This window comes from Rhinolophus sinicus, chromosome 8 (assembly GCF_057876585.1).
Source record: "Rhinolophus sinicus isolate RSI-liver-muscle chromosome 8, RSI-T2T, whole genome shotgun sequence".
Taxonomy (NCBI): Eukaryota; Metazoa; Chordata; class Mammalia; order Chiroptera; family Rhinolophidae; genus Rhinolophus; species Rhinolophus sinicus.
The window spans coordinates 66,293,329-66,320,308 of NC_142508.1; the positions used below are offsets into that span (position 1 = coordinate 66,293,329).

General features: G+C 45.1%; 1 protein-coding gene across 2 annotated transcripts in view; it reads right to left on the reverse strand.

Moving 5' to 3' along the window:
• Positions 1 to 13,206: 13,206 nt before the first annotated feature.
• CDH5 (cadherin 5) overlaps positions 13,207 to 26,980 on the reverse strand; it is a 33,734-nt gene continuing 19,960 nt past the window's right edge. For both annotated transcript variants that reach the window (XM_019755125.3, XM_074314782.2), the window contains exons 6-12: positions 26,425 to 26,612; positions 24,781 to 25,031; positions 21,628 to 21,770; positions 19,935 to 20,059; positions 19,463 to 19,571; positions 17,320 to 17,565; positions 13,207 to 15,356 (exon numbers count right to left, since the gene is read on the reverse strand). In XM_019755125.3, the coding sequence (XP_019610684.3) occupies positions 14,836 to 15,356; positions 17,320 to 17,565; positions 19,463 to 19,571; positions 19,935 to 20,059; positions 21,628 to 21,770; positions 24,781 to 25,031; positions 26,425 to 26,612 (1,583 nt within the window). In that variant the 3' untranslated portion in view covers positions 13,207 to 14,835. The remainder of the gene's footprint in view (positions 15,357 to 17,319; positions 17,566 to 19,462; positions 19,572 to 19,934; positions 20,060 to 21,627; positions 21,771 to 24,780; positions 25,032 to 26,424; positions 26,613 to 26,980) is intronic.

The following is a 26,980-nucleotide window of genomic DNA, read 5'->3' on the forward strand; positions in this document are numbered from 1 at the left end:
CCATCTTTCAAACACAAATCCAAATTCCCAAGAGAGAATCTGATTGGCTGAGCTGAATTAAATGTTCATGTCTGGTCCAATCAGCTGTGATCAAAGGGGTGGGGTCATATAGCACAAACATGGCAGTTAGTGGACATGTGTATAAGTAGGTGTAGTTTGCAGAGAAAGTGAGGACTTGTGAACTGGGCAAAACCCCCAAAGGTGTTTCACATATTATGTCAGGTTTGTTGAGAAGATGAAATGAGATAATGAATGTAAGCATTTGGCAGTTTCTGGTATACACTATGGCTCTATTAACGGTAGTTGCTATTATTCATTCCTTGCCTTGTTTAATAAGCACATAATAAGTGTCTGGTTTATACTAGATCTTATACTAGGTGCCGAGGACAAAGCTTGAAAAATGAGAGTAATGAAAGTAACACTATTTCACAAGGTTGTTGTAAGGTTTGAAAGAAATAATACATGCAAAGTGTTTAGTACAGTTCCTGACACATAGTAAAGTCTCAATAAATATTGCCTACAAATATTGAATGTCTAATTGAAAAAGAGCAAAAACAAAAATCCCTATGGCTTTTCTATATATTTCTTGGTCCCCTGGCCACAGGACTGAGACATCTTTGGTTACAAAAATAGATTTCAGTGATCGAAATAATGTCAGCTGCCAGACAGACAGTTTCAGATGCTGTATTGGAGTCTAAATGTTTAAAAAAATAACACTGGCATCTTCTGAACTCAAGCACTTAAGTGAATTATCAATAGTTAACTCAGTTAAAAATACACATGTGCAACCTGTGATTGTCTTTATTTTCCTGACCAAGAATGGATGGCCCTGCCCATCCATAGCAGAGTAAGTTGTGGTATAACGACATGACAGAAAACAGCAATGAGAATGAATACACTACAGCTACAAGCAATGTATGGGTGACTCACGAACACAAGGTTGAGCGAAAGAAGCCAGACACTGAGTGATTCTATTTATATAATGTTCCCAAACAGGAAAAGCTCATCTATGGGATTAGAGTCCATGCAGTGTTTGCCCTTGGTGAGGTATTGTCTGGGAGGGGGCTTCAGGCGTGTTGGCTGTGCTGTTTCTTGGTCTGAGTGCTGGGTACACAGGGCTATTGTGTTTTTGAAAATTTACTGAACAGTATACCTAAGTGCATTTTAATGTATGTACACTAGACTTTGACAAATAGTTTTTTTAAAAAGAAAAAGAGTACCCCATCTTTTTGCACCTGCCTTGTTGAGGCAGGAGAGACAAGCTCCCAGCTTGAAACTGGAGGAAGAATTGGGATTCCAGGCAGAGGGGGCAAAAGGGAAGGAACTAATATTTATTCCGTCTGTGGGAGAACTTTCTTTCCAGGCTCAGTAACAAAAATAGTTTCATTCTTCTGAACAACATTTTTTTCATTTTTAAATATCTCTTGAATATTGAGAATCTTTCAACAGAGGGTGGCACTTCCTTCCCTCTATGGTGGCTGCGACTTAAAGTCAATTTGGGGAGTCTACCTCTGGCTAGTGCGGTAATTGTGTCTTTCAGTGTCATACTGAGTTTTTCCTTTTATTTCCTATCCTTATTTTTTTTTGGTCCCAATTCTCCCACTTATTTAAAAACATTGAGTTGTGTGTATTTTTCCTTTGCTCCCAGTTACTCACTTGTTAGAGAAAACATTACATTATGTGTGTTTGTGAGTGGCTTTGATTCTTTTTGGAAGAAGATGGCATATGAATAAACCAAACAGTGCAGAAAACATTTATAGAAAACCTGCGTGTGTGTCAGGCAAAATTTCCCCCATTCGTTTCAGATAGTCACAGGGGAAGGGCTGTTGATGCAGGAGGGGCGGGCCTGGCCCCTACTAGGTGCCCAATGCACTGGGAGGCATTGGCCAGTGGGGGGTGGGGAGGGGATACAGGGGTCTACATGAGGGCTCTGCTTTCTTGAAGTTCTGGAAGCACAGAGAAGTTCACTCTGGACTGGGTCAGGAGCTCTGGGTTTGGAGCCAGAAAAGCTGGTTTCAATTCCCTGCTCTGCCATTTGCCTGCTGTGCGTTCTGGGGCAAATCACGTGTCCTGTCAGAACCATGGTCCAGCAGGAGGAGTCTCAGGTAGGCACTGTGTGGGGCCCGGATGTCCTGTCCAGTATCTTTAGCTTGTGGCCACCTCGACTGGAGCAGCTAGCACAGTGTAGAGGGGACTCTTAACTTTGCTTCTCCTTTCTGCCTTGGTCCTGTCCACCAGAGTTCCTGGAGACTCTTGGGAACTCAGGAGTGGCTCCATATAACCTGCACATACCCATAAGACTCAGAACAGGGAATCCCAGAACCCAGCTCAATGGCTGTGGGGGGCTTTGCTGCCCTCTGCACCTGCTCCTCTTAAACAGGCACAGCAGCTCAGGGAGCTAGGAGAGCTGTGTGAGACAGCAGGGCAACCTAGACTGGCAGACAGAGAGATGGGGCCCCTCTTTTTGCTCCCTTAGGAGGCAGTCTGCTATTTGTTTGAGCTGACCAGGGTGGACTCGAGGTGCTGCTGGGAGAATTCGTCCCTGAGAAGTACGTTAATCACGTCACCTGAATGCAGCACAGCACATGGACAATTTACACCTCTGGCGCAGTGCAGCTGAGCCTGTGTACGTGGGAAACGGCAGTTTGGTTGGCTGGGGAGCCTTGTGGATTTCGCCCTGAGGGGAAGAAGCTATTTCTCCGCATCTCTGTTTGGAGTATTGCCTTGTTCATTTTCACCGTTATAGTGTGCTGCAGGCATCCTTCCCCCTAAAGCAGGGCACACACACTGGCCTCAATACAGCCTCTTCTTGATTCACTCTAGAGAAAGGACACCCTTCCACACTGTAGCCTCAGCTTCCTTAAATCAAGCCACACCCTTGCCCAAGCTCTTCAGTAGTTTTCCGTTGCTACAGGGTCAAGTCCACCCTGGAAAGGACAATCAAGGTCCTTTCTGATCTGGTCCCTGCCCAGCTCTCTAGGTTCTGTTCCAGCCACTCTCCACCTCAGTGCCTGGGCTCTAGCCACCTCTAATGTCCAACCCCCGTCCCCTTTTTCAGTGGCTTTGTTGACCTTGCCTTCCCTTAGGTTGAATTAATAGCTCCTTCATCTGGGGGCGCATCATATACTTCACATTTCAAGATGATAGAAACTGCATGAGACCTTTTGTGTGTGTGTGTGTATACTTGCCTCCCCGTCTGTGATGGCAGGACTGGAGTCTTGTTCAATACTGTGTCCCCAGCTTGGGTCAGGTCAGGGCTCCATATACACTTGCTGCACAGATGGAGTTGGATCACAGAGATGCCAGCAATTGTGCTGGAACAGGGAGCTGCCACCAGAGCTGCGTCAGGTGCGCAGGCAGGCCTGCCCTTGCACGAGACGGCCCCAAACTGTGCTGTCGTTCTTTCTCTCTCCCTGTCACTTCTCAGCGGGTCACTTCTAGCTCTCCTCCTCCTTCCATTTCATACTTCTAAGCTTCACAGAAGAACTGTGGGTTTCTTGAGAGAACAATGTCCATGATTGCTAAATAAATAAGCTATAGTCAGAGACAATTCGGCGAAACCAGGTTTGGTGAGAATGACTGCATTTTTACCAGGATGTTGCTGGCTGCATAGAAGCCATTTAGAAGACAAAACAAAACGCCCTTTTTATTTTAAGGTAAGTTTAGACTTTTAGACAGAAAAGTTGCAAGAATAGAGATCGTGTATGTCTTTTACTCAGTTTCCCCTAATGATAACAACTTACGTGTGCTATGGTTATAGCACAATGCTCAACACCAGGAAATTAACATTGGTACAATAATATTATTGTACCTTATGTGAATTTCACTAGTTTTTACCTGATGTTCCTTTTCTGTTTCAGTATCTCCTTTAGGATCCCCATATCGCTCGTAGTTGTATCTCCTGAGATTCTTCCAATCTATAAAAGTTCCTCTTTCTTTCTTTGCTTTTGTGACCTTGACATCTCTGATGAGTACTGATCAGTTACATAGAAGCTTTTTATTTGCTTCCGGTTCCTGGTTGGTCTCCAGATGACTGAAGTTCCTGGAGGTCTGCCTTTACGATGAGGTCTGGATAAGTGCTTCTTTTTCTTCCCTCCTCTCATTTTGCTTTCTTCCCTTGGGATCCTCTGGAGCAACAGCCAGGTAGAGTAGGAAGGCATTCTGTGGGGTGGTTAGTGCTTCTTGGCCTTGGGTGTTCACTGTCATGGTCAGAGTTCCCAGTCACATCTGCAGTCAATTATGCAATTAGGCATGCACGTTGACCTTTTCTGTGTATCCTTCTCTGTTCCCTACATCCTGCGGTTGTTCTCTGTTGGTAACAGATTAGAGCAGGCTCCGGGGCTGGCAGACCTGGTGCGCACATTGCCCTGGAGTCATGCACTCGGGGGCACCTCTGCCAAGTCTGCTGGGGAAAGTGGCTGGTGGATTTGGGAAGTAGGACCATGTACTCACCAATGATGGGGTCACATGGCCCATGAGGTTAGGGACAGGAGCAAAGTATAAAAAGGGTCAATCTGCTCAGCCCCTGTCACATTCAGAAAGTCATCTTCCAATGATGAGATTGGGCTTTCTGAGGGATGATGGAAGAAGATGCTAGAACCTATTCACATTAATTCATTCACATATTCATTCAACCATTTGTTTGACCTGAGTAATAACCTTGTTGGTTATTATTATTGTTGTTGTTGTTGTCATTATTATTAAGTCTTAGGTATGAGGATGCATCAGACTGGGGCCCTAAACTCAGAGTGGAGAAAGAGAGAGAGGGAGAGAGAAAGAAAAAGAGAGAGAGACAGAGAGAGACAGAGTCAGAGAGAAAGAGAGAGAAAACCTCAGCGCCATGCTACAAGGGCTCTGTCGAAGGGACATATTAAGTTTGTGGGAGCAATAGAGGAGTGCCTTACTTGTGACAGGGACATGCAGTGGATGGGCCGGTGATGTAAAGGGTTTAGAACAGTTAGGCCAGCAAACAGGGATGGGAGTAATGCTCCTGGTAAAGGAACAGCCTGTGCAAAGACCTGGAGTGCAGAAAGCCTGTGACTACCTAAAGGAATGGAAAACTCCCCACACCTTTACTCCTGCAGTCACTCATCCATCCACCCATTTGCTCTTGGCCAGGCTCTGTGCTGGGCACAGGGCCACCAAGGGGAGGCAGGCCTGACCCTGCCGAAGGGACTCATAGCCAAGGCAGGGAGACAGACAATTATCATGAGAGCAGAAATATACACAGATGCCTTAGGGAGGAGAGAGAGATGGGCAGGGAAGGCTTCGTGGAGGGTGATATCTTTGAGGTTTGACTTGAGGAGTTGAGCAAATGAAGAAGCATTCTTTACAGAGAGAGCAGCATGTGCAAGGGCCCAGTGGTCATGTGTTCACTCATGTACTCATTATATTTATTCATTCAACAAATATGTGTTGAATGCCAGCCCTGTGTCTGTACTATGCACACAGGCTACAAAGTGAACAATAATGGAGGTTACATACATTGTTCAGTCAGCTTAGGCTAAATTATGCTTTGGTGACAGACAACCCCCAAATCTCAGTGGCTTACAACGTGTTTATTGTTCCCTCAAGTTATGTGTTCATTGCTGGTAGCAGAGAGAAGAGAGTTGGTGGAACCATGAGCTGGCTCTTAAAGTTTTGCTCTGAAGTGGCAAGTGTCTCTTCCACTCACACTTTGACAAAGCGAGTCACCTGGCCAAGTTTAACATTGGATTAGGGATGTGTAATGCCACAGAGAAGGGCAGTGTGTATTTTGACCAATAAGACCATCTACCATATGTCTGAGGAAAGGTTAATAGTTTAATATGATGGCGTGTATGTCACGAGAGCAGATATGACAATAAAGAGATGAAAATGTTAAGGAGAAGCCAGATCATGCAGGGCTTTGGGTACCAGACTGAAGCGTTTGGGCTCTATTGTTTGGCAATGGAGAGTCATGGAAGGTTTGAAAAAGTCAGTTGGGGAGTTTTAAGTAAGGCAGTGCAAGAGCTCATTTGCACTTTAGACAAATCATTTCAGTGCTAGCAGGAGAATGGCTGGCAGAAGTTGAGGCTAGAGATAGGAAGAGCAATTGGGAAATTGTGCGAATACCATAGGAGAGAGAATGAAAAGGTCCCCAAACGAAGGGTGGAGCAGTCGAGAAGGAGAGAACAGGGCTTCAAGAGATGTCAGCGATAGAATCAAGGGAATTTGGCACATAGTTCAACAGGTATTTTAGGAAGAAAGAATGAACGAATAAGTAAGTGCAAGACTTGGGACTTTATGCGCCAGTGAAGTGACCAATAAATTGATCACATAAAATGACACAGACTCTGATCAAATACCTATTTTTAAAAAAAAAATTGTTGGTGATTGAGGAAAATATCACTTTTAATTTACATATAATAACATGCACGTTTTTGGGAGCACAGCTCTGGGATTTTGTCAGATGCATAGACTCGCATAACCTCTACCACAAATAAGATACTGAGCAGCTCCATCCCCCCAAAATCTCCCTCAGGCAGCTTCGCCTTGTTACTCAAATCCTCCCTCCTCCCCAACTTTTGGAAACCCTGTTCTGTTCTCTGTTTTGCCTCGTTTCAGTGTCGTGTGGATGGGATCCTACAATATGCAGTCTCATGCGTCTCTTCTTTCACTTAGCAGAATGCATTTGAAATTCACCCAAGTTGTCGCATGGATCAATATTTCCTCTTTTTATTACTCAGTCATATTTTTTTTACTCAGTCACTTTTTATTACTCAGTCATGTATGTATGTACCAGTTTTTGTTGTTGTTGTTGTTGTTTTGTTTTTTTAAAAGCCCCAGATCATTTTTCATTCTTTCCTATGCTCTGCAAAATGTTGGCTGCTAGATGTGGTGTCTTCGGTGGGGCTTTTCTGTCTCCTGCTGAGCTCTCTATGCTGTAGGTCTCCTTCTGCTCAGCCAGGAAAAGCCTTCTCTAGTTTCTTGAGCTCAAAGGTATCAAAGGTAGAGTTTTGTTTTCTTCCTTTGATGTAAAGACTCACTTCCTGCTGTGAGTCCCTTCTGGAAACCAAACCCCCTTGCACAGCTTCCTGTGTGACATCATTAAACATCCTGCCAGCAACCATTACTCAGGAGCATCATAAGTGAACTGCACTTTCTACATCAAAGGCTACAAAAGCACACTGCAAAGTCCTATGAAGTCCTGACTATTGGTGCACACTCGATTTTCCCAGGTATCTCCAGATGGCCTCTGGATGATGGGCTGTGAGAAATTGATCCCAGTCGTTTCTCTTATATCATTAAGAAAGAGTAATATAAGATATGTCTGTGCATTGAAGAATCCTTTGGGGTCACCTGCTGGAAACCAGGTTTTACTCATTTGTGGACTGCGATTATTCTGATCCAGAAAGATGCTGGACATTTGGGGCTAAACAATTCCGAAGGCTAAGAGGTACAGGCCCCACATAACTAAGTTCAAAGAAATGCTTTCAGAAATTAAAAAAAAAAGTCATTAAAAACCTCAAGAAATTAACCCTCCAACAACATTTGCTTTATAATGATTTCAAAAGCAATTTACTTAATTTTTTAAAAAAGGATCTGTTGCATTAATAGATAGTAAATTCAAAACATTATTTTTGAACAAAAACTTTCAATGTTTAAAAAAATATTTGGGGACAAAGTTTGATTATTGAATTCATTTTTTTTTTCAAAGAGAAGAAAGTATTTACAAATTAACATTAAAATAACATCTTTTCTGGTTAGAAACATAATGCATGCTGATTATAGATAATTTGGAAAACAATTGAGGAAAACAAAAATTTTTCATAATTCTAAAACCTGGAGATGAATATCTACTAGAAAAAAAAAAATTGGGATCTGACTGTAAATAATGCATTGGGTACTGCGGTTTTGCTTGACCTTGAATTCAGCTCAAGATCACCATGTCATAACGTGACTTTGAATGGCTGTCCAGGATTATTTTATGGATCTGCCATAATTTACCTAGCTAGTCTCTCATTGTCAGACATTTCTATTTTTTCCATTTGTACGTAACCTGAAATTAACATTGTGGCAGATATACCCTGTGCATGTCTTCTGCGGGGGAATTGCAGGGTGGTCTGAGATTTTGGTTTTGGTGACTCAACCCATCACCTCAAGGACAGTAGGATTCATTGTAAGGATTCTTGACCTGGGAGGTACCTGGAACCATGGCACTCAGGGATGGCTGCTGTTTCTGGCCCAGAGTCAGTGCTCCAGGATTGGTTTGGGGAAAGCAGGGTGGGGCAGCCCAGGAAGACTGGGCAGACACTGAGGCAGGGGTTCCTGGTGCCAGGAGGGACTATAGGGTTTATTGTGACCCTCACAAGCCCAAGGATCCCGCAGCCAGGGCCAGCTGCTCCCTGTGATTGAGATTCTCGGTGGCAACAGGGCTGCTGGAGGCTGCAGGTACCCTATCTCCCCAGAGATGCGGGGAACTTGGTCCTTGACTCTTCCCCAACAGAACCTGGCATTAAGGGACGTGCGGAACCGGAACCTAGGAGGGGATTGTGGGGTTGGATTCCAAGCGCCTCTATGATTCAGCCAGGTTCTTCGTCAAGAGCAGTGTATTACACCTAGGATGCCAGCGAGGGCCGAACATTTGTTGATGACGCGCGCCACCTAGTGGTCATTTCTCCCTATAACCAGCACAGTGGGCCTGGATGGTGTTTCTTGGTCCAGCCTCCAGCCCCCACATCTGGGGACGTCTCCCTCAGATCCACGAAGCCAGGAGATGAGTTCTAGCCCTAACTCTGTCTTTAACTTGCTGTGTGGCTCTGGCCACATTGCACCCCTTTCTGGGTCTCACTTTAGTTATCTGTGAAATGAAGAAGGTCACGTCATGCAGGCCTCATAGGTTTGTCCTAGGGGAAGGGAAGGGCTCAGAGCTTCTGCTGCCCCTGCTCACTTTGGCCAGGCCCAGCGCTGGCTGGAGAAGGTATGTGCAATGTGGTAAGCAGATTCCAGGGAGCACTGGGTTTGTGCCCTACTGTGGTGTCCACCAAAGGTTCGAAATCTAGAGGTGAGCCTTCTGCTTTCACGAGCATGACTCCTTCTGCCGCAGGATGAATAGGAGCCAAAGAGAGGAGGTGGCCAGGATGACCCAGAGTGAAGAGCCAGGCCCCACTGGAGGGTTGGACGAATAGGGACTGACTGACCTGGGGGTGACTTGAGACCTGGGAGCCTTCTTGGAGGAGGAGGTAGTGGACAGATCTCATGGGTTCCAAGGGTGGACAACCGTGAGTTCAGGAGCAGGCATTTCATCCAGGTAGGAAAGCAGCTTAAAAACCAGCATGAGGGGTGATATTAGCAGGAATGGCAGAATAAAGAAATCCTGTCTTCCATAAAAGCAATAACAGTGGAAAAATTGTCAAAATAAACTTTTTCAGAACTGTGGAAATTAACCAAAGGCTTGCAACAATTAAGGGAGTGTTTATTCAAGAAAATGGCTAAATCTTGGTAAGAACAGTGAACTTTAAAATGCTTTAACTTACCTTAGTCCCATCTCCCTCTCTCCAGCCCTGTAGCCATATAGTAGCCCTTAAACTCAATAGCCCCACAATCACAGTGAAAATAAGCAGCCTAGCAGCTGCTGGAAGGGGCAAACCAGGGTTGGAGGTCCTCCAAAGCCCAAGGCCCAGATAACTGTCATTATTTTCCCTAGAAAACATCACTTAAAAGGTTGTGTTTATTAAACCTCACTTGAAGTTTGCTCAAAGGTGCAGCCATTTTTCCCCTGAGGGCATTTGTTGAAAACAATCAGTGGCAATTATTTACGTAGCTGGGGCAAGCAAGAAGCTGACCAAAAACCTTAAAAGGAAAAGTTGGTGAATGAGCTGTCCATGGAGGGCTTTGAAAAACTTGGCATATTCCTGGGAATCTAAAAGGCCACTCACATGTGTAAGGCTGTGCATATGTACAGGAAAGACCCGAGAAGGCCCTCAGCTCTCAACTCTGGCTGACTTTGAGGCTCTGTACAGTCAGAAAGTGAAGGCTCAGGGAGAGTTGTAAACTTCCTGCCTGTGCATTGAAGGTGTTGTCAACATACACACGGGGTCCCTCAGCAAAAGCTGAGAGAGACTTACTGGTTCCAGGCATCTGAGGGTATATTTGCCAATCATTAGCTGACCACTACCGAGCAGAGACTTCAGTGGCCATACACAACAAAAAAGTACAATCTTTCTGGTGTTAGTTTAGGAAGCCACTAAATAAATGGCAGCAGCAAGAACAAGCCAGTAACGACAATCCCTGTGGGGCAAGGATCTGCTTTCCACAGTTGCCACATTGTATTATTTACAATATGCAATTTTCTACAAAAATTATGTGACATGCAAAGAAACAAGAAAGTGTGACTTATTCACAGGAAGGAAAGCAATAAAGAGAAACTACTGCTAAAGAAGCCCAGGTGTGGGATTTACTAGACAAAGACTTTAAAATAAATGGTTTAAACATTCATTTAATGTATGTTCAAAGAACTAAAGAAAACCATGTCTAAAGAACTAAAGAAAAGTATGAGAATGATGTCTCACCAAATAGACAATATCAATAAAGAGGTATAAATTATTTTTAAAAAAAGAATGCCGTAGAAATTCTGGAGTTGAAAGTACAGTAAGTGAAATAAAAAAGTTCACTAGAAGAGCTTAAGATTAGATATGAGTTAGCTGAAGAAAGGATCAGCAAACTTGATGATTATCTAGCCTAAGGAACATAAAGAAAAAAATGAATAAACTCTTAGATATCTGTTGGACATCAGAAAGCATTCTAATATATGTATAATTTGAGTCCTAGAGGAGAGAGAGAGCAATGCAGAAAGACCATTTGAAGAAATAATGGCCCATATTTCCCAAGTTTGATCAAAATATCAATCTGCAAATTCAAGAAGTTCAATGAACTTCAAGTAAAATAAGAATTTACCTTAGAATTTATCCTAGACACATCATAATTAAACTATTAAAAATCAAAGCAGGAATGTTGAAAGTAGCAAGAGATAAACAACTTATCACACACACAGTTTCCTCAGTGAGATTAACAGCCATTTCTCATCAGAAGCTAGGGAGGACAGAAGACCATGGGTTGATCTTCAAAGTGCTGAAAGAAAAAACTTATAAACCAAGAAGCCTATATCTAGCAAAAATAGCCTTCAAAAATAAAGGAAAAATCAAGACATTCCCAGATAAACAAAATGGAGAGAATTTCTCACTAGCAGACCTTCCCCACAAAAAAAATATTAAAGGGAGTACTTCAGGCTGAAATGAAAGACACTAGACAGTAACTTGAATTCACATGAAGAAATAAAGACCAGCAATAAAGGTAACTGTATAGGTAGGTATAAAGACAGTTTAAATAGCTATTTTCTTGTTTGTGACTTTTCCCTACTATGTGATTTAAAAGACAAAGGCACAAAGCAATAATTATAAATCTGTGCTGATGGGCATACAATGTACAAAAATCAATACGTATGACCATGATAGTGCAAAGGACGGGGGAGGTAGTAGAGCTATATTTGAGCAAAGTTTTATATACTCTTTAAGTTGGTACAAATTATAACTAGATTGTTATAAGTTAAGATTTTAAATATAAACCTCAGGGGACCCACTAAGAAAATAATGGAAAAGAACAGTAAAAGATTTGACAAGATAATTAAAATGGTACACTAGAAAATGTCTAACGTAAAATAAGGCAGTATTGGGGTAATGGAGGAACAAAAAACTTAACACATAGAAAACAAATAGGAAAATGGAAGACATAAATCCTACATTATTGGTAATTACATTAAATATAAAAGAATTAAACACTCTAATCAAAAAGTAGAGATTGGTAGGATGGGTAAACTGCCATGATCCAACTATGTTTTGTCCACAGAAGATATACTTTATATAAACGACACAAATAAGTTGAACGTAAGAGGACAGAAAAAGATATACTATGTAAACAGTAACCATAAGAGAGCTGGAGTGACTGTTCTAATATCAGACAAAATAGACTTTAAGATAGAAATTGTTTCTAAATATGAAGAGTTACATTTTATAATGCTAAAAGGGTCAATATTTTACAACCATTATAAGATACAACCATTATAAACCTATAGGTCCCTACAACAGAGACCAAAAATACCTGAAGCAAAAACTGACAGAATTGAAGGGAGAAATGGACAATTCAAGAATAACAGTTGGAGATTTCAGCACCCCACAATGGATAGACTCGCTAGACCAAAGCTCAACAAGGAAATAAAAAACATGCACAGCACTATAAACCAACAAGCCCTGATAGACATCTGTAGAACACTCTACCCAACAACAGCAGCATATACACCTCTCAAGTACATGTGGTGTGTTCTCCAGGATAAAAACATATGTTAGGGCATAAAGCAAATCTCAATGAATTTACAGGGATTGAAATTATAAAAAAGTATATTCTATGACCACAATGGAATGAAATTAGAAATCATTAACAGAAGGAAATTTGGAAAATTCACAAATATATGGAAATTAAACAATATATTCCTAAATAAACTATCAAAAAAAAAAAAAATCTCCAGGGAAATAAGAGCAAAAATTGGAATTGAGACCAATTGGTCTCTGAGAGCTTCAAAAAGTCATGTTTGTGCAGAACACAGTTTGCAAAATATCATTTCTGGGGGACACACTTCCCAGGGAACCCTGCTGGCAGGAGTCAAGGAGCAGGGTCCATGCCGAGCTGGGCTTTATCCCCCACCTCCCCAATTCAGACCTGAGTCTGACATGGAGGCATCTGCTTCTCATTTTCATTTTGAGATTTTCCAGCCAGGATCCCAATGTTGGGGTACATACATCCCAATAAAGTGCTAGCTGCTCAATCACTGTTGTCAGCCAGCTAATTCAAGATTGATTTCCCCCCTCACTGTTGATGTATCTCACCTCCCTGATTCTTCATTTGCAAGATGGAAATGGTATTGTGGCTTCAGCTCCAAGAGGTTCTTGCCAAGAGTATAGGGTGGAATTGGGGGGCATGTACAGAGACTGGGTGATGGTATGGGGTTCTGGGAGGAGAGGAGGCTGCACTAGGCGTTCCTTGTTATTCTCTGCTACAATCCCTTTTCTGTGGTGTCTCTGAAATTCTGATGGCAAATGTCCGCTGGCTCCTTTGATGATCGTGTGTGTGTGTGTGTGTGTGTGTGTGTGTGTGTGTGTGTGTACTTCACATGTGCTCTCTCAGCTCTAGAAATGGAAGAATTTCAAGATTTTTCTTTATTTAGATATAAAAAATACAGTACGTCTCAGGCACCAGTGTGGTCAATCTATAGTCATTATTTCTAGAGCAGTTACTACAATGATAGGAAAAAGAAGGTTACAGGAATCTGTTTATCAAACTAAAAAAAAAAAAAACAAACCTGTTAAATTGTTAACCTAAAAAGCAACTTGCTTACTATGCAAAACTCTTATATTTTTGTGAGAGCTAGAATCATGTAAGTATTATTAGTAAAAACAAAAAGTATATGAAGAACTAGTTGCTGGTTAAATAAGTCAGTGTTATCTACAGTCCCCTGAAGTGTGAGGGGCCTTGCCCAGAGTGGGAATCTCAGTCATGACCAAGAACGAGTTGGAGGGTTTGCCTCCTTCCCTGCACCCTCCTGTTGAGTGATGCCACTTCTCCAAGGCGTGTTTACAGTGGAATGTTCCATGTGTGGCTGAAAGTGGGACATGAAGAGAGGACTAGGGCTTGGGCAGGGCAGGGGCCTTGTCTTCTGCAGGGTGTGCCCAAGGGATGGGGCCCTGCTGGGGTTCCCTGAGAGGTGGCAACACCGAGGTGTGAGGGCAAACAGTGTGGCTCCATTGCAGTCATGTTTGGGTTTGGACATTGGCCAAAGTTGCTAGTTGCTGTGGGTGCCTCTAAGTCAAGAGATGAGGAGAGAAAGAAAGAAAGGCAAAAGAGAGCATGAATGAGTGACCAGGCAAGACAGAGATGGGGAGAGGTGTTCTGCTCTGGGAACATCGGTTCCCACTTCCCAGGCAAAACTAGAGGGGTGTTGATGAGGCTCAATTTGGGGTCACAGCTACTCGAGGCCCTCTACAGAGGGTATGGGTGTGGAGGTATCCCTCACTCTAGGATTTGTCACGCTTGGTACCCACTGTCCCTTCAGGATGAATTCATAGTTGCTTCAAAGTTCGGCGAGCCGTTTCCCTGACTTTGGTTGAATTTTCAATGTTCAGTACAGCACAGTTACCCGCATGGCAGACAAGTGAGGTCACCTCAGGACCTGAAGTTGGGAGCTGCCAAGGGCCACTGTCTCCCTCTTGACAGACCTGGGGAGGGGCCCAGGCGTGGTGCAGGACTTGGGAGGGGGTGGTGAGGAAGTTAAAGCAGGGCAGGCATGATGGACAGTCCCAGTCTCCTTTGGGACTGGGCTGCTGGGCGTGTCAGCCACAGGTCATGCTGTCCTGCACTTTGCCTCCAGGCAGACAGGCACCAGGGCCTTACCAGCCTCACCAGGGGTTTCAGGGACCTCAGGGGAAGACCTCTCCTTGGCAGGTGACCATAAGCTGCTTTGAGGAGCCAAGAAAGTCTTTGTGTTGGACCTGTGGTCCCTGGTGGCGGGGTTATGTGGAGGTCCAAGCCCAGACACAACACTAGCTGGGATTTTCCAGCATTTGGGAGGTAGCCATCACTGACATATGTTCCTGGACATTTCAGGGACCTGGAGTTTGCTACCCAAGGTGGTCAGGTCTCTGGGACTCACGAGGAAGGGCTGCTGGGCTGGGCTGTCAGTGCTACAAGTTGAGGGCTCAGGTCCTGGTGTCCGACTGGCGGAAGCTGCAGTGGTTTGGGTCCCCAGGCGCAGAGGCTCGCAGCTCCCTAATACACGAGGTCCTCCTGGGGGTCGGAGCCATACAGCTCGGCCAGCATCTTGAACCTGGGCCCCCAGTCGTTGAGGAAGTCGTAATCGACGTCTGAGTCAGAGGAGTCGGTGCCCAGGGAGCTGAGGGACTCAGCGATGGACTCGGAGCCCTCGTAGCCGTAGATGTGCAGCGTGTCGTAGGGCGGGCCGCCGCCGTCGTGGTCAGCCTCGTCTTTCTTCACCTCAATCACAGCGGCCATGTCCCCAGGTCCCCCGTGCACAGTAGGGGGCGTGCGCCGCGGCGGCTTCTGCACCTGCGCGTATACCAATGGCCCTGCGTCCAGCCCGGGCCGTGGAGGCTTGGCCCCGCCGCGGCGCGTCGAGTTGAGCACCGACACGTCGTAGCTGTTGGTGTCCATCTCGCCGCCGCCCTCTTCGTTGTAGGAGACCAGCTGCTCGTGGATTTCCGGCACACTCTTGCCGTGGGCGCGGGCCTGCTTCCGGAGCCGCCGTCGCAGGAAGATGAGCAGGGTGATCACTGCAAGGCAGCGCGAGTTAGACCAGGTGCAGCGGAACGGGAGGTCACCACCCTCGGGGGGACACTGCGCCCTTCCCTCCTCCCTGGGAATTCTGGGACCAGCCCAGCTTCCCTGTGACACCCAGGCCAACACAGAAGGTTTGGTTTGGTCCAGACGCCTGGTGGGCCCACCATCCACCACCTCCGTAGTATCTGCCCGGCCCTGCTCCCAGGGAATCCTGACTGGATGTCACGGCCACTGGTAAGGATCCGGGGAGAGGTACAGAGGGGACCTCCTTCAAGTTCATTCTCTTCTGCCAGTCTCAACCCCATCTACCTGCATCCTCATTTCCTCCCTCCTCACACCACTGTGGCAAATCCTTCTCTGTCATGTCGAAAGGGAGAAAGCCAGAGGTGGGGACAGGAATGGCGAAAGGGAGGGAGTCGGAATTTGGAGGGCAAAAATTCTGATCCATTGGTTCGTTGACAGTTATGATAATAATGCTTAATAGAGGGGACGGCAGACATGGGACTCATTGCAGGAGCAGTGAGCACCTACTGTATACATGCTGGCATGAAATTGGCACATTTCCATGTTGTCTCACTGAAGTTAGGTACTATTGTCCCATTTTACAGGTAAGCAAATGAGCTCAGAGAGGTTGAGTGATGTGCCGAGACTACCGTGGTTGGCAGTGGTGTAGATGTTGACCCTGATGAAAGCTCAGGAGTGTGGATGTATGAGGGTGACCAAACCCCCCGAGGAGGGGTGGACTGAGCTCCTACAATTAGACTTAGATCATCCCTCAGGCTCTGTCCTTCTAGTCTTGAATTAGTTAATAAACTGTTACGTATGTAAGTAAAGTTGAGATGTTCTCTCTGAGCCTCATTTTCCTTGCCTGTAAAATGGAAATAATGGCTTCTCTGCTCCGTTTATATTTGGTCAGGTGGTTATCAGGTTACTGCAATTCTGTGTGTGGTGGCAATGCCATTACCATTATTATTATTAACTATTCTTAAAAGAGGAATCTGGGTCAGGACTCTCTGCCACAGAAGCCCCCAGAAGGGAGGCTCACTCAGGGGGCCTCTCGGGAGCTACTGGCAGGAAAGGCCTGGAGCAGAGAATGTGGGTGCTTCGCTCTCTCCCCAGTTCCTGTCACCTGAGGTGTCCTCTGGAGGATGGGCCCCTGCCCCATCTCATGGCAAGTGAAGTGCAGGAGAATTTTTGCCTCTCACAGGAGTCCCCAACCATCAGCTGGTGGGAGTTGCTGGGTAAAAACACTGGCTATGAGTGCCGCCCAGTCCCAGTGGAAGGAAGCTCCCGTGACTCACGGGGGTAATTTGGGGGACAAATTACCTTGGCTGCCTTGGCTTCCTCCATTCCTTCTTCCTTGGCTGCCTCCATTCCTCATCTCACACCCCATCTACCTTCTGGGCTTCCTGGGAGCATCTCCCAAATAAATCACTTGCACCCCAATCCTTGTGCCCAGGTCTGCTTCCTGGGAACCCAAACTAAGGCAAGGCTTAAAATACTCCAAAAATTTCAGAGTCCCAAACAAGAAAGATTTCAAAGCTGGAGGGTTCCTATGAAAGGGAAAAAAGCCCATGGATATAATCTAAACTAGAAGTTTTGAGATTTTTCTATTTCTTTCCAAAAGAGGAACTGTGTCTTCTGTTTTCAAAGTAGGTTCATGTAAATAAATGCCTAGAACAGTAGCTGGCACACATGAAGTTGAATAAATGAATATAAAAGTTGAGTAAGTGAATGTCATATATAAAGTATTTTAAAGCAGGGCCCAAGGCCTGTCCTCCTCCCCGGTCCACCCCCACCCTTAGGCACCCAGGGAGGTCGAGCTGGCCTTCCTGGCCCCCACTCTGAACACCAGGGGCCCACGTTGGGTACTGGCCCAGGGGTGGGTCCCTGGCCTCTTCCTCCTCTGGTATACAGCCCACACAGTGTCCCCTCCCTGCCCTCCTGGGTACTGACCTGTGATGGTGAGGATGCAGAGGAAGATGGCTACCAGCGCCTGGATGCTGACGCCCGCCTGGTAGGCCATCTCCTCACAGAAGGTGAACTCGCCATGCTCATTGCACTTGCACACTGTCACAGCCAGCGTGCTGGTGCCCGTGAGGCTCGGCCTCCCGTTGTCCGAGATGAGCACAGGCAGATGGTGGACCTTGGTTCGTTCCCGGTCAAACGGGCCGTACTTGACTGTGATGTTGGCTGTGTTATCTGGAAACACCAAGGCTGCAGGGTCAGGCTGTGCTGCCCACAGTGCCTGTCCCCTTATCCACACTGATGGGGTGGCCTGCCTCCTCCAGGGAGCCCTCTCTGATTGCGCCAGCCCTTGTGCTGCCTGGGCTGCTTCTGTGCCCTTTGCATCCCCTGCTTCGTGTTTCAGCCATTTCAGTGCAGGTCTGTTCCTCCAGAGAGGGGCTATTTTGGGCAGCTCCTTTTGACTTAGTCTCTAAAAATGGCTTGGCCAGAATGTACAATGTTTGCTTTCTGTGTCTGTGGGCAACTGATATACCTGACCTTTCTTCCTCCTTAACACACCTAATTGGGGATTTCTGGGACAGGCTGGAATTGGGACTGCTTCAGCCCTAGTATTGGCTCTCCCTCTCAGCTCCCGTCAATGGTTTCATGTATAGGAGAATTCCCCAAGGGAGCTTTTTAAACCTGCTGATTTTCAGACCCTCTTTCAGCAATCCCCACCTCCGCTCCCTCCCCCATTTCTGACTCAGTGGCTTTGCGCAGAGGCCAGATAATCTGCCTTTTGTAGGCTCCCTGGGAGGTTGTGATGCTGATGGTCAGGGGAGGGTTCAAGGACTCCGTGCTCCAGGATTTAGAAGGGGAATTTGAGCAGCTGTGCAGGGTCTGCCTACTCAGGAAGCCATCCAAAAGCAAAGGAGGCCATCTTTTAGATTTCAAATGATAGCCAGTGACCTCTCATTGTTTAGTAGTCATGTCTATTATAATGGAGAATCAACGATATGGCATTGACATTTTATGGGAGAAATGAGGGCTTTCTCACTAAACTCACTTAATACTATAGCATGATATTCATGTTATAAGTGAATCTGGGACCAACAGTTGTGCCTCCTGGTTGCATATGGGTATCTTTTGGTTGGCCTTTAAAGCTTTCTACCCGATTGTAGACCTTCTCTGAGGTGGGATTTAGTTGGACCTTGTGGGTGGGGTGACAGGTATTTTTGCCACATTATTTACTGCTAAAGAGCTGAATGTTGAATGGTCTGTCATTGACTGTCAACACATCATGACCACCTTGCCCATCTCATAGGAGGCTGTGGCTGATCCCCTGGGTCTACCCCCACTCTTAGGGACCCCACTCCCTGACTTTCCTCAACAGTGGCAATGGCTGTTTCTATACAGTGTTCCTCATCAACCACAGTTTCGCCAGTCAGGGATGGGTAGGGATTCCATTCACCCCGTACTGGGGGAAGGATTTCTCTATTTAGACTCAAGGGGGATTTTTTTCTATTTTTGTAAGGAAGCTGCTGAAGCCATGGAAGCCTGTCTGCTGTTGGCTGGAATTCAATCAACTCAGCATCATCACTTTCCCAAGCTCTGATTGGTCACTGCTGACATCATAGGACTCTCTGGGTTGTGATTGGTGGGCCAAATCCTATTCCAGGGCACCTGGTGGTAAGTAGTTATTATAACTGAATTATGACAGTTTTCTCTATCCTTGGCATTTTGGATTTCACATTTCCGGTTTTGACTCTTTGGGAGTGACCTCAAAGTTCAGCATTTTGTAATTATGCTGAGCACAAAGATCTTGTATGGGAAGGAATTCCTTGGCTAGTTCATGAATAGAGCATCCCATATCTATTCTGTCTGTACCCCATATCTATTCTGTATGCCTCGCTGACTTAGATCTTAAGGGAATGGCAGGCCATGTGCACTTGGCAGTTTGGCCAGGGTGGCTCTGACCATTGCAGACCAATAAGGTATGTGGCAGAAGTTGTACAAACTGTTCCATAACGTGAAAACCCCAGTGAGGGCCTGCCCCCAATTTCTTGGCTGGTCCTTGACCCTGGCGCTTCAGGACTCAAATAACCCCATCCCTGAGCCCCCTAAGAGCCAGGCTGACTCCTTTGATGCATACCGTGATTATCTGTGAGGGTGAAGTTGCTGTGCTCGGTGCCCAGGGAGAATCTGAACCTCACGTTTGTTGGCGTTATGTCCTTGTCTGTTGCCGAGATTTGTACAACCAGCTGGAGTGTGAAAGATGGGGAACAGTCAGTGGTGGTGTTGGGGCGGCCTGGGGTTCACTGATGGAGATTTTGGGTTTAGACCTGATCATGGCTGCCTCTCCCGTGCAACACTAACCTAAATGATCTCCATAAAGCCACTCTTTATACCAGCCCCTTCCCCGCCAATCTGTTCTCCACATAGTTTCTCTGAGCCTCAGTTTCTCCATCTATAAAGTGGGGATAATGTCACCTTTCCTTAAGGTTGTTGTACAGGTTACATTAAGCTCAGTGAAATGCCAGCTGACTGTGGATGGGAGGGAGGTGGTGCCCCACAGCTTGTCCCAGGAGGGTGCCACCCTCACTCGCCCCCTGAGCCAGACTCACCTTGCCCTGGGCAGCATGCTCACACACTTTGGGACTGTAGGGCTGGGCGAACTCGGGGGCATTGTCGTTCTCATCCAGAACTTCGATGTACACCTGCACAATGGATTCTTTGCCTGTGGGGGTCCCTGCAGGGAGAAAGGACTTGTTACCACAGTGGGCTCAGCTCGTGCCAGGCCCAGGAGCAGAAGGTGTGTAGATGGGCACTCCTGCAGGGATGCCCATTTTGCAGGAAGAGGGGGCTATGGACTTGGAAGAGAGGCCAGGGATGGTGCTCTGGATGAAAAGTGTGGAAGAGGAAGGGGTTCGAGCTTCATATACAAGGATGCTTACTAAAGCATTACTTGTAAGAATAAAAAGGTAAATAACCTAAGTGAATTTTAAAAAGGTTTAATCAAGTTAATTGGATTAAGTAATTTAAGTAGCTAAATTATTAAACTAATCTAATGATTCAAGTAAGTAATTGAATAGAAATACATATAACTTATTAAATTAAATCAATTAATTACAAAATAATTTAAAAGGCAAACAGCCTAAGTGAGATTCGGTTAATAAATTATGACACTTTAAAAGAATGGACTATGTGGCCATTTATAATGCCCATGTAAATTACAGTTAAAAAAATGTAATAAAAAAAAGACATTTTAGTATTATGAAAAAGTGGTTCTGGAATAAGGTTACATAAAAATGCAGGATATGATTTTACACAAATATTATAAACTTGTATAAAAATATGTATAGAACAAAGACTAGAGAAGCTATACTAAAGTGCTAACAGTAGTTGTCTGTACGGTGGGATTATGGGGGAACAATTTTCTTCTCCTTTTCTGTTTTTTTATGTTTTAAAATGAACAACAAATTATTACCTTTAAAATTTAAAAACTGTATGAATGATATTAAATGGGGAAAAAAGGGGTAAATATTTCTTTGGAAAATGCCCATTGAAGTTGGCCTGACTGCCACGTTGGGGGGCCCAGCAGAAAGCAGGGGCCTTCCAGGGTGGTACTTAGTGGGGCCTTGGCCACGTCAATCTGTCTCCAGGCTGCTGGTCTCCTGGGTAAGGTGGGCATGTTAGTCCTTTTTCTGGAGGGGAGTTATGATTTGCTCATATAGGCAAAGGATGCAAAACTCCAACACTTGCCTTTCCCTCTGGCACAAGTTACACTAATTTCTAGAGAACCTTACAATCTTGGAGTTAGAAGCTGCAGCAGATTTTGAATTCAACCCACTAACTGGAACATAAACAGCCCCCAAAGCTGCCTTTTCCAAACGTCCACAATAATAAGATTCAAGTGGCACTTGTTCAGTACACTTTCCTTGGCACTATTTCTGGTTCACTGGGCCAGAACCTCCAGAAAAGGGCCTGAGAAGCCATATGTTAAGAGGTTCCCTGGATGATTCTCATCACAGGGACATCTGGCAGCCTGTTGGTTAACAGAGCTTCTTAAACTGTAACATGCACGAGATTCTGATTCAATCTGGGTTTGGGGCCTGGCCTTCTAACAGGGTTTCAGGGGATGTGGATGCTGCTGGTCCATGCACATTTGGGGATGGAAGCTCTATAGCATCCTGGGAAAGTGGTGCTTCAGCAGGAACTTGTAATACCTGTAGAGACCTGCAATGACAGATTATGCCAATTTTGAAAGAATGAGAGAAAGGAGAAAGACCAGGTTCCCTGGCAGATGGGGCCACTCACCGCTAGAATCCAGTTCTTTGGCCTCCACAGTCAGGTTATACCAGGGGTAGATTTCTCTGTCAAGTTCTTTCTCATTGGAAATATCCCCATTCTTGTTTACTCGGAAGAACTGGCCCTTGTCACTGGTCCTGCGGATGGAGTATCTGCCCAGGGGAGAGAGATTCATGGCTTTCCATTGTTCTTTGCTGAGTTCAAACTCTCAGCATCACAGACGAGGCTCTTCAGGATCTGTCCTTTGCATCCTCCTCCGTCCTCCTTTCATTGCTCATTGCACTCTACCACCCAGAGCAGTTCAGAGCAGTGAGATAAACCCTTCGATCTGAGCAATGTTGCCATCACTGGACTGAGCGTAGTGCCTGGGACTCCATCAATAGCACTTTCAGGCAGGTGGCACGATAATCAACTATACCACAGCTGGGATTGTTTTTTTTTTTTATGATTAATGAAAAGATAGTTGGGCAAGAGCCAAGAAGAAATAAAAAAGAAGCTGGAAGAGATAAGAACTGAGTGAAAGAAAATTAAATTTTTAAAGTGAAAATTTGAACAGTTTTTCCAGAAATAAAGAACAAAGAGGTATGAAGAGATGAAGAAAGAGGGAAAATAGCATTATATATATGTATATATACACACACACACATATCTATAAATATATATTATTTGGAATATATATATTTATTAATACTGAAGAAAATTCCAGAACAAATATAAAAAGAAGAAATAAAAGATATAATAAAAGAAAATTTTTCTAATTTGAAGAAAGCCCCAGGTCTACAGATTAAAATAGGTCATTGATTTTAGGCATAATTTTAAAAAGAGATCAATATTTAGGCATATCCTGATGACACTTTTGAATTTCAAAACAATATGAAGAAAGTGAAAAGAGTCTAGACAGAGAAAATGCATTTTTATAAAGAGAAATCAGATTCACCTCAGAAAGTCCCCACAAAATTAAATGCTGGAACACATTAATAGTATTTTTGGAGGGAAGTGTCTATAATCTTAGGATTATATGAACACATCTAAGTGTTATTAACTTAAGAAGACAAAAGAACTAATGTATTTGTAAATATTCAAGAAATCAGGAAGTATATCACCCACAAAGATTGGTCCTGAAAAAATTATTTGAAAACTTCATCTAACTAAGAAATATCTCAATATAAAATAAAAACTTGGTTTGGTAGGAATTAAAATGAAATTATTGATTTATTAATTATACATAGGAAAGCAGTGGTCTGTGTGTGTGTGTGTGTGTGTGTGTGTGTGTGTGAGAGAGAGAGAGAGAGAGAGAGAGAGAGAGAGAGAGAGAGAGATTTTTGAACTACAAAATACAGGTCTAGGAAAACATTTATAATTTTACAGATAGAAGTAAATCTCACTGATAAAAGTAAAAATGGATGTACTCAATCCAAATATCTAGGTGAACAAAATAGATGGTGAGAAAACAAAAAAAAATATTGAGAAATGGGAAACGTAAAACAGGATAAAAGAAGTATAATCAAACATCGTTTATGATGAAAAATGTAAATAGGTTAAACACAAAGCATCTTAGTTTAGGTTGAAAAGCAAAGCCAACTACATTCTACTTCCGAGAGACAACTTAAAGCCAAATGACTAAAGAAAGTTAAAAAGTAAAGGTTGGAAAACTTGTATCAGGTCAACACAAATAACATGAAAACAGGGCTGACAAACTTAACATTAGGCCATATGGAATTGAAGGCAAAATGTTTAAGCAGAATAAACTGGGTAATTTCATAAGGATAAAAGTCATAATGAAGGTAAAATAGTTATAAACTTCTGTTAAGGGAATAGTATGATTAAAATATATAAAGCAAAAAGCTTTGATATTCTAGGAAATAAATGAAAAAAAGTATCAATGTATTCCATCACAGAAAAAGTTAAAGCAAAAATACAGAATATCCAACCACTTGTAAATGAAAATAAAAACAAATCTCTTAAATAAACCCTTGGATCTATGAAGAAATAAAACTAATCATTATAGCCTATTTAGAATAAAATGGCCCCAAAACTTATGAGATGTGGCCAAAATGGAGGGACATATTTTGTTCTTAATAAGAAGATCTGGTAACATAGAAACATGAACTCTTCCAAAATTGATATGTAAACAGACCTGATAACATAGAAATATTTATTCTTCCAAAATTGATATGTAAACACAATTAGAATTCTGTTGTTTTTAAAAAAACTGGATAAAAAATTTCAAAGTTCATATGAAGGAATGAATGTTTCAGAGTGCATAAAAATTATGTAAAGTAAGAATACAGTGAGGGAAGGACTTGCCTTATACACACCAAGTTTCGGTGTTAAGCTGCTACAATAAAACAGAGTGGAGATAGAATAGAGGATTCAGAAATAGATTTGGGAATATACAGGAACTTAGTATACAGCAAAGGTGGGAAAATGATGACTTGTTTAATACATGGTGCTGGCACAATTGACTACCCCTCAGGAATAAAATGAGATTGGATTAAATTCATACTTATTATCAAACGTTAATAGCTCTAGAAAGTAGGACTTAGAACTATATTGTTTGTCCCAGAAAAAGAAGTAGTGATGAAATGGGCATGGTATGATCTAAAACATTTTAAAACCAATCCAAACAAACAGCAACTCCACCATAAATGTACCTAGCTGTTTGTGTGGTCATGAAGAAAGGCGTGATAGGACCACATGAAACATGAGTTGGATGAACATTGGTTATCTGGGAGTGGGCGTTACTTATGTTTCTTTATTGATCTTCATGTTGTTTCTCGGTGTGAAATAAACACTTTTTCCTTCTGTGGTTTTGGGAAGACTCATAAAACACATTTAGTGTCATCTGGTTGGTTGCTCTCTTGACTATCTGATCTCCCCAGATGGGACCTGGGGGAGCCTGGGTCCAAAAAGAACAGGCCCTTCAAGGTTGAGCAGCTCGGATGGCCAGGACCGTGCTAGGGGGGTGCCTGGGCAGGACGAGAGCCCAGCCGGCCACGTGGGTTAGTGGAAGAGCTTGGGCTATACTAGTCTGGCTTCTGCCCCTTCCCACACACGTGCCGGGAGAAGCGAGTGTTCCCTTTGAGTCCTGGTCTCAGTCCAGCAGGCGGAAGAACCGCAATGCCAGGGTTGTCACGACCACCAGCCTCACACCCTCCTTACCCAATGGTCCGCCGAGCGGCGTCGGGGTCCACGGCCCGCACTGAGCCGATCAGAGGTTTCTTTTGGTTCTCCCGCAGCTGGAAGTGGTAGAAGGGCTGCTGGAAGGTGGGAGGCTCATCCACATCTGTAATGTTGATGATGACCCGGGCCTTGTTTTTGGCAGAGGCGCTGCTTGCGTAGCGGAGGTTGATGGTGGGGTCCATGGCCTCGATGGTGAAGGTGTATTGCCGGATGCGTTCATAGTCCAGGGGCTGTGGGAGGGAAACGTATGGTGGGCATCTGCTCTGAGCCAAGCACATGGCATATGAGCTTCACGGCAACCTGTGAGGTAATACGCATTTTACGGATAAGGGGCCTGAGACGTGGAGAAGTGATATTTCCAAGGTCATCAAGGGAGTGGTTGGGCCTGGCTGTCCTCAGCTGTCCCCCATTGCACTCAGCTGCCTCATGGGTGCACCCCGAAGCCTGGTTCTATGCCTGACCCTGTTCCAAGTATTGGGGACAGACAGGGATCAGCCCCAGTCCTGCTCTCAAGGGGATCAAAGTCTAGTGGTTCTAGCCACAGCTCCTTAAGGACGAGCCTTTTCTTTATGCCTTTGCTAAAGATGTTCCTCCTGCCCTGCCTGCTTAGTACACCCCTACTTACCCCTCAAGAAGCCAATTCAGAGGTCATCAGATGTTCTCTCAGAACCCATCCCTGTCCCCTCGACACAGGCCATTGTCTCTGCACAGGTCGCTGTAGCACTTACACCCGGCTACATGTTTTGTCTTTGCATGTCTTCCCTGCTCGCTGACCGCTTCAGTAACGTGGAGGCGATCTGACTCCCTGGGTGGCTCCAGTCCCCAGTCAGGGCTGCCCAGAGATGGACTCGGGAGCTCTGCTGGCGGTCTGGCTTGGACAGAGGGGTTCCGGAGTATGCCATTCGAGGTGGGTCATCCCTGGCCCAGGACCTCTGAATGGCCATTCGGGAGGCGTTCTATGCCCCTGACAGGACCTTCCCTCCTCTTCCAGATTCAGTTGGTCTGGCTGCTGTCAGCAACAGCCACTGCCAGGGGCCACCCACATCCTCATGGCACTCACTATTTCCTTATGTGCTGATACAGCTTTCTGCTGCAAGCAACTGTAACTCTGCCAGGGCTCTCGTGTCCAGTGTCCAGGGCAGGCCAGAAGGTGCCAGGGAGTGAACGCCCCCAGGAGTAGCCCTCAGTCCATGCCACAGCGCCCTCACCCTCAGCTGCTGCAACTCTGAGGCAGCTGTCCCCCAGATGTCCCCAGTGGAACTGGGGCTCCATTACCCACAGTGATAACCTGCTCACGAAGGAGCCCCACAATAAGTTCCTCCTTTTCCTGCGTCACTGCTCCTAGGGCATCCTGGGATCACCTCCCAAATAAACCATTTACACCCAAATCCTTGCCTCCAGGCCTGCTTCGGGGGTAACCCAGCCTAAGGCACCAACTCTTCTCTCCTGGCTCCCCTGTCCCAGCTCCAGGGCCACAGTCTTCATAAGCACATGACCAGCTCTGAGCTGACCCAGATGTACACCTCTGATGGCCTGTGACCTGGGAGCAGCCTCTGGGAGAGTCCTGGGGATGCTGAGAGCCTCCAACCCCACATCTGAGCTCATTGCCTCAGACCGACAAACCTTCATGGGCTTGATGATGCCCTCATTGCGCGTGGAGTCCGTCTCGATGCTGAAGGTGTCCCTGTACTCGCCCTGCACGATGCTGTACTTGGTCATCCGGTTCTGGGGCTCGTCTGGGTCCTCAACAAACAGAGAGCCCAGGGGGCTGCCTACACGGATGTCTTCGGGCACCGCAAATGTGTACTTGGCTGATGCAAATAGGGTGCCCCAACGGGCGTTAGGTTAATGAGCTAAACAAGGCCATTGTCCCTCATATTATCCTAATAGGTTCCGATACAGGAAATGGACATGATAAAATAATAACAGTAATAATGCCACTGAAATTTTGGGTCCCAAGGCAAAGAGGTTCTGCTCTATCTGTCCTATCCCTCTATCCATCCAACAAGTAGTTATTGAGCACCTACCGTATACCAGGCACTTGGCTAAGGGACCTATCAATTGACAGGAGAGACAAGTCCTGCCTTTAGGGAGCTTGTGCCATGCACAGTAAGGCCACCTCAGGAAAACTGGCCTGTCCTTGGGGGCAGCTGAGACTGAATTATGCCTCAGTGTTGGA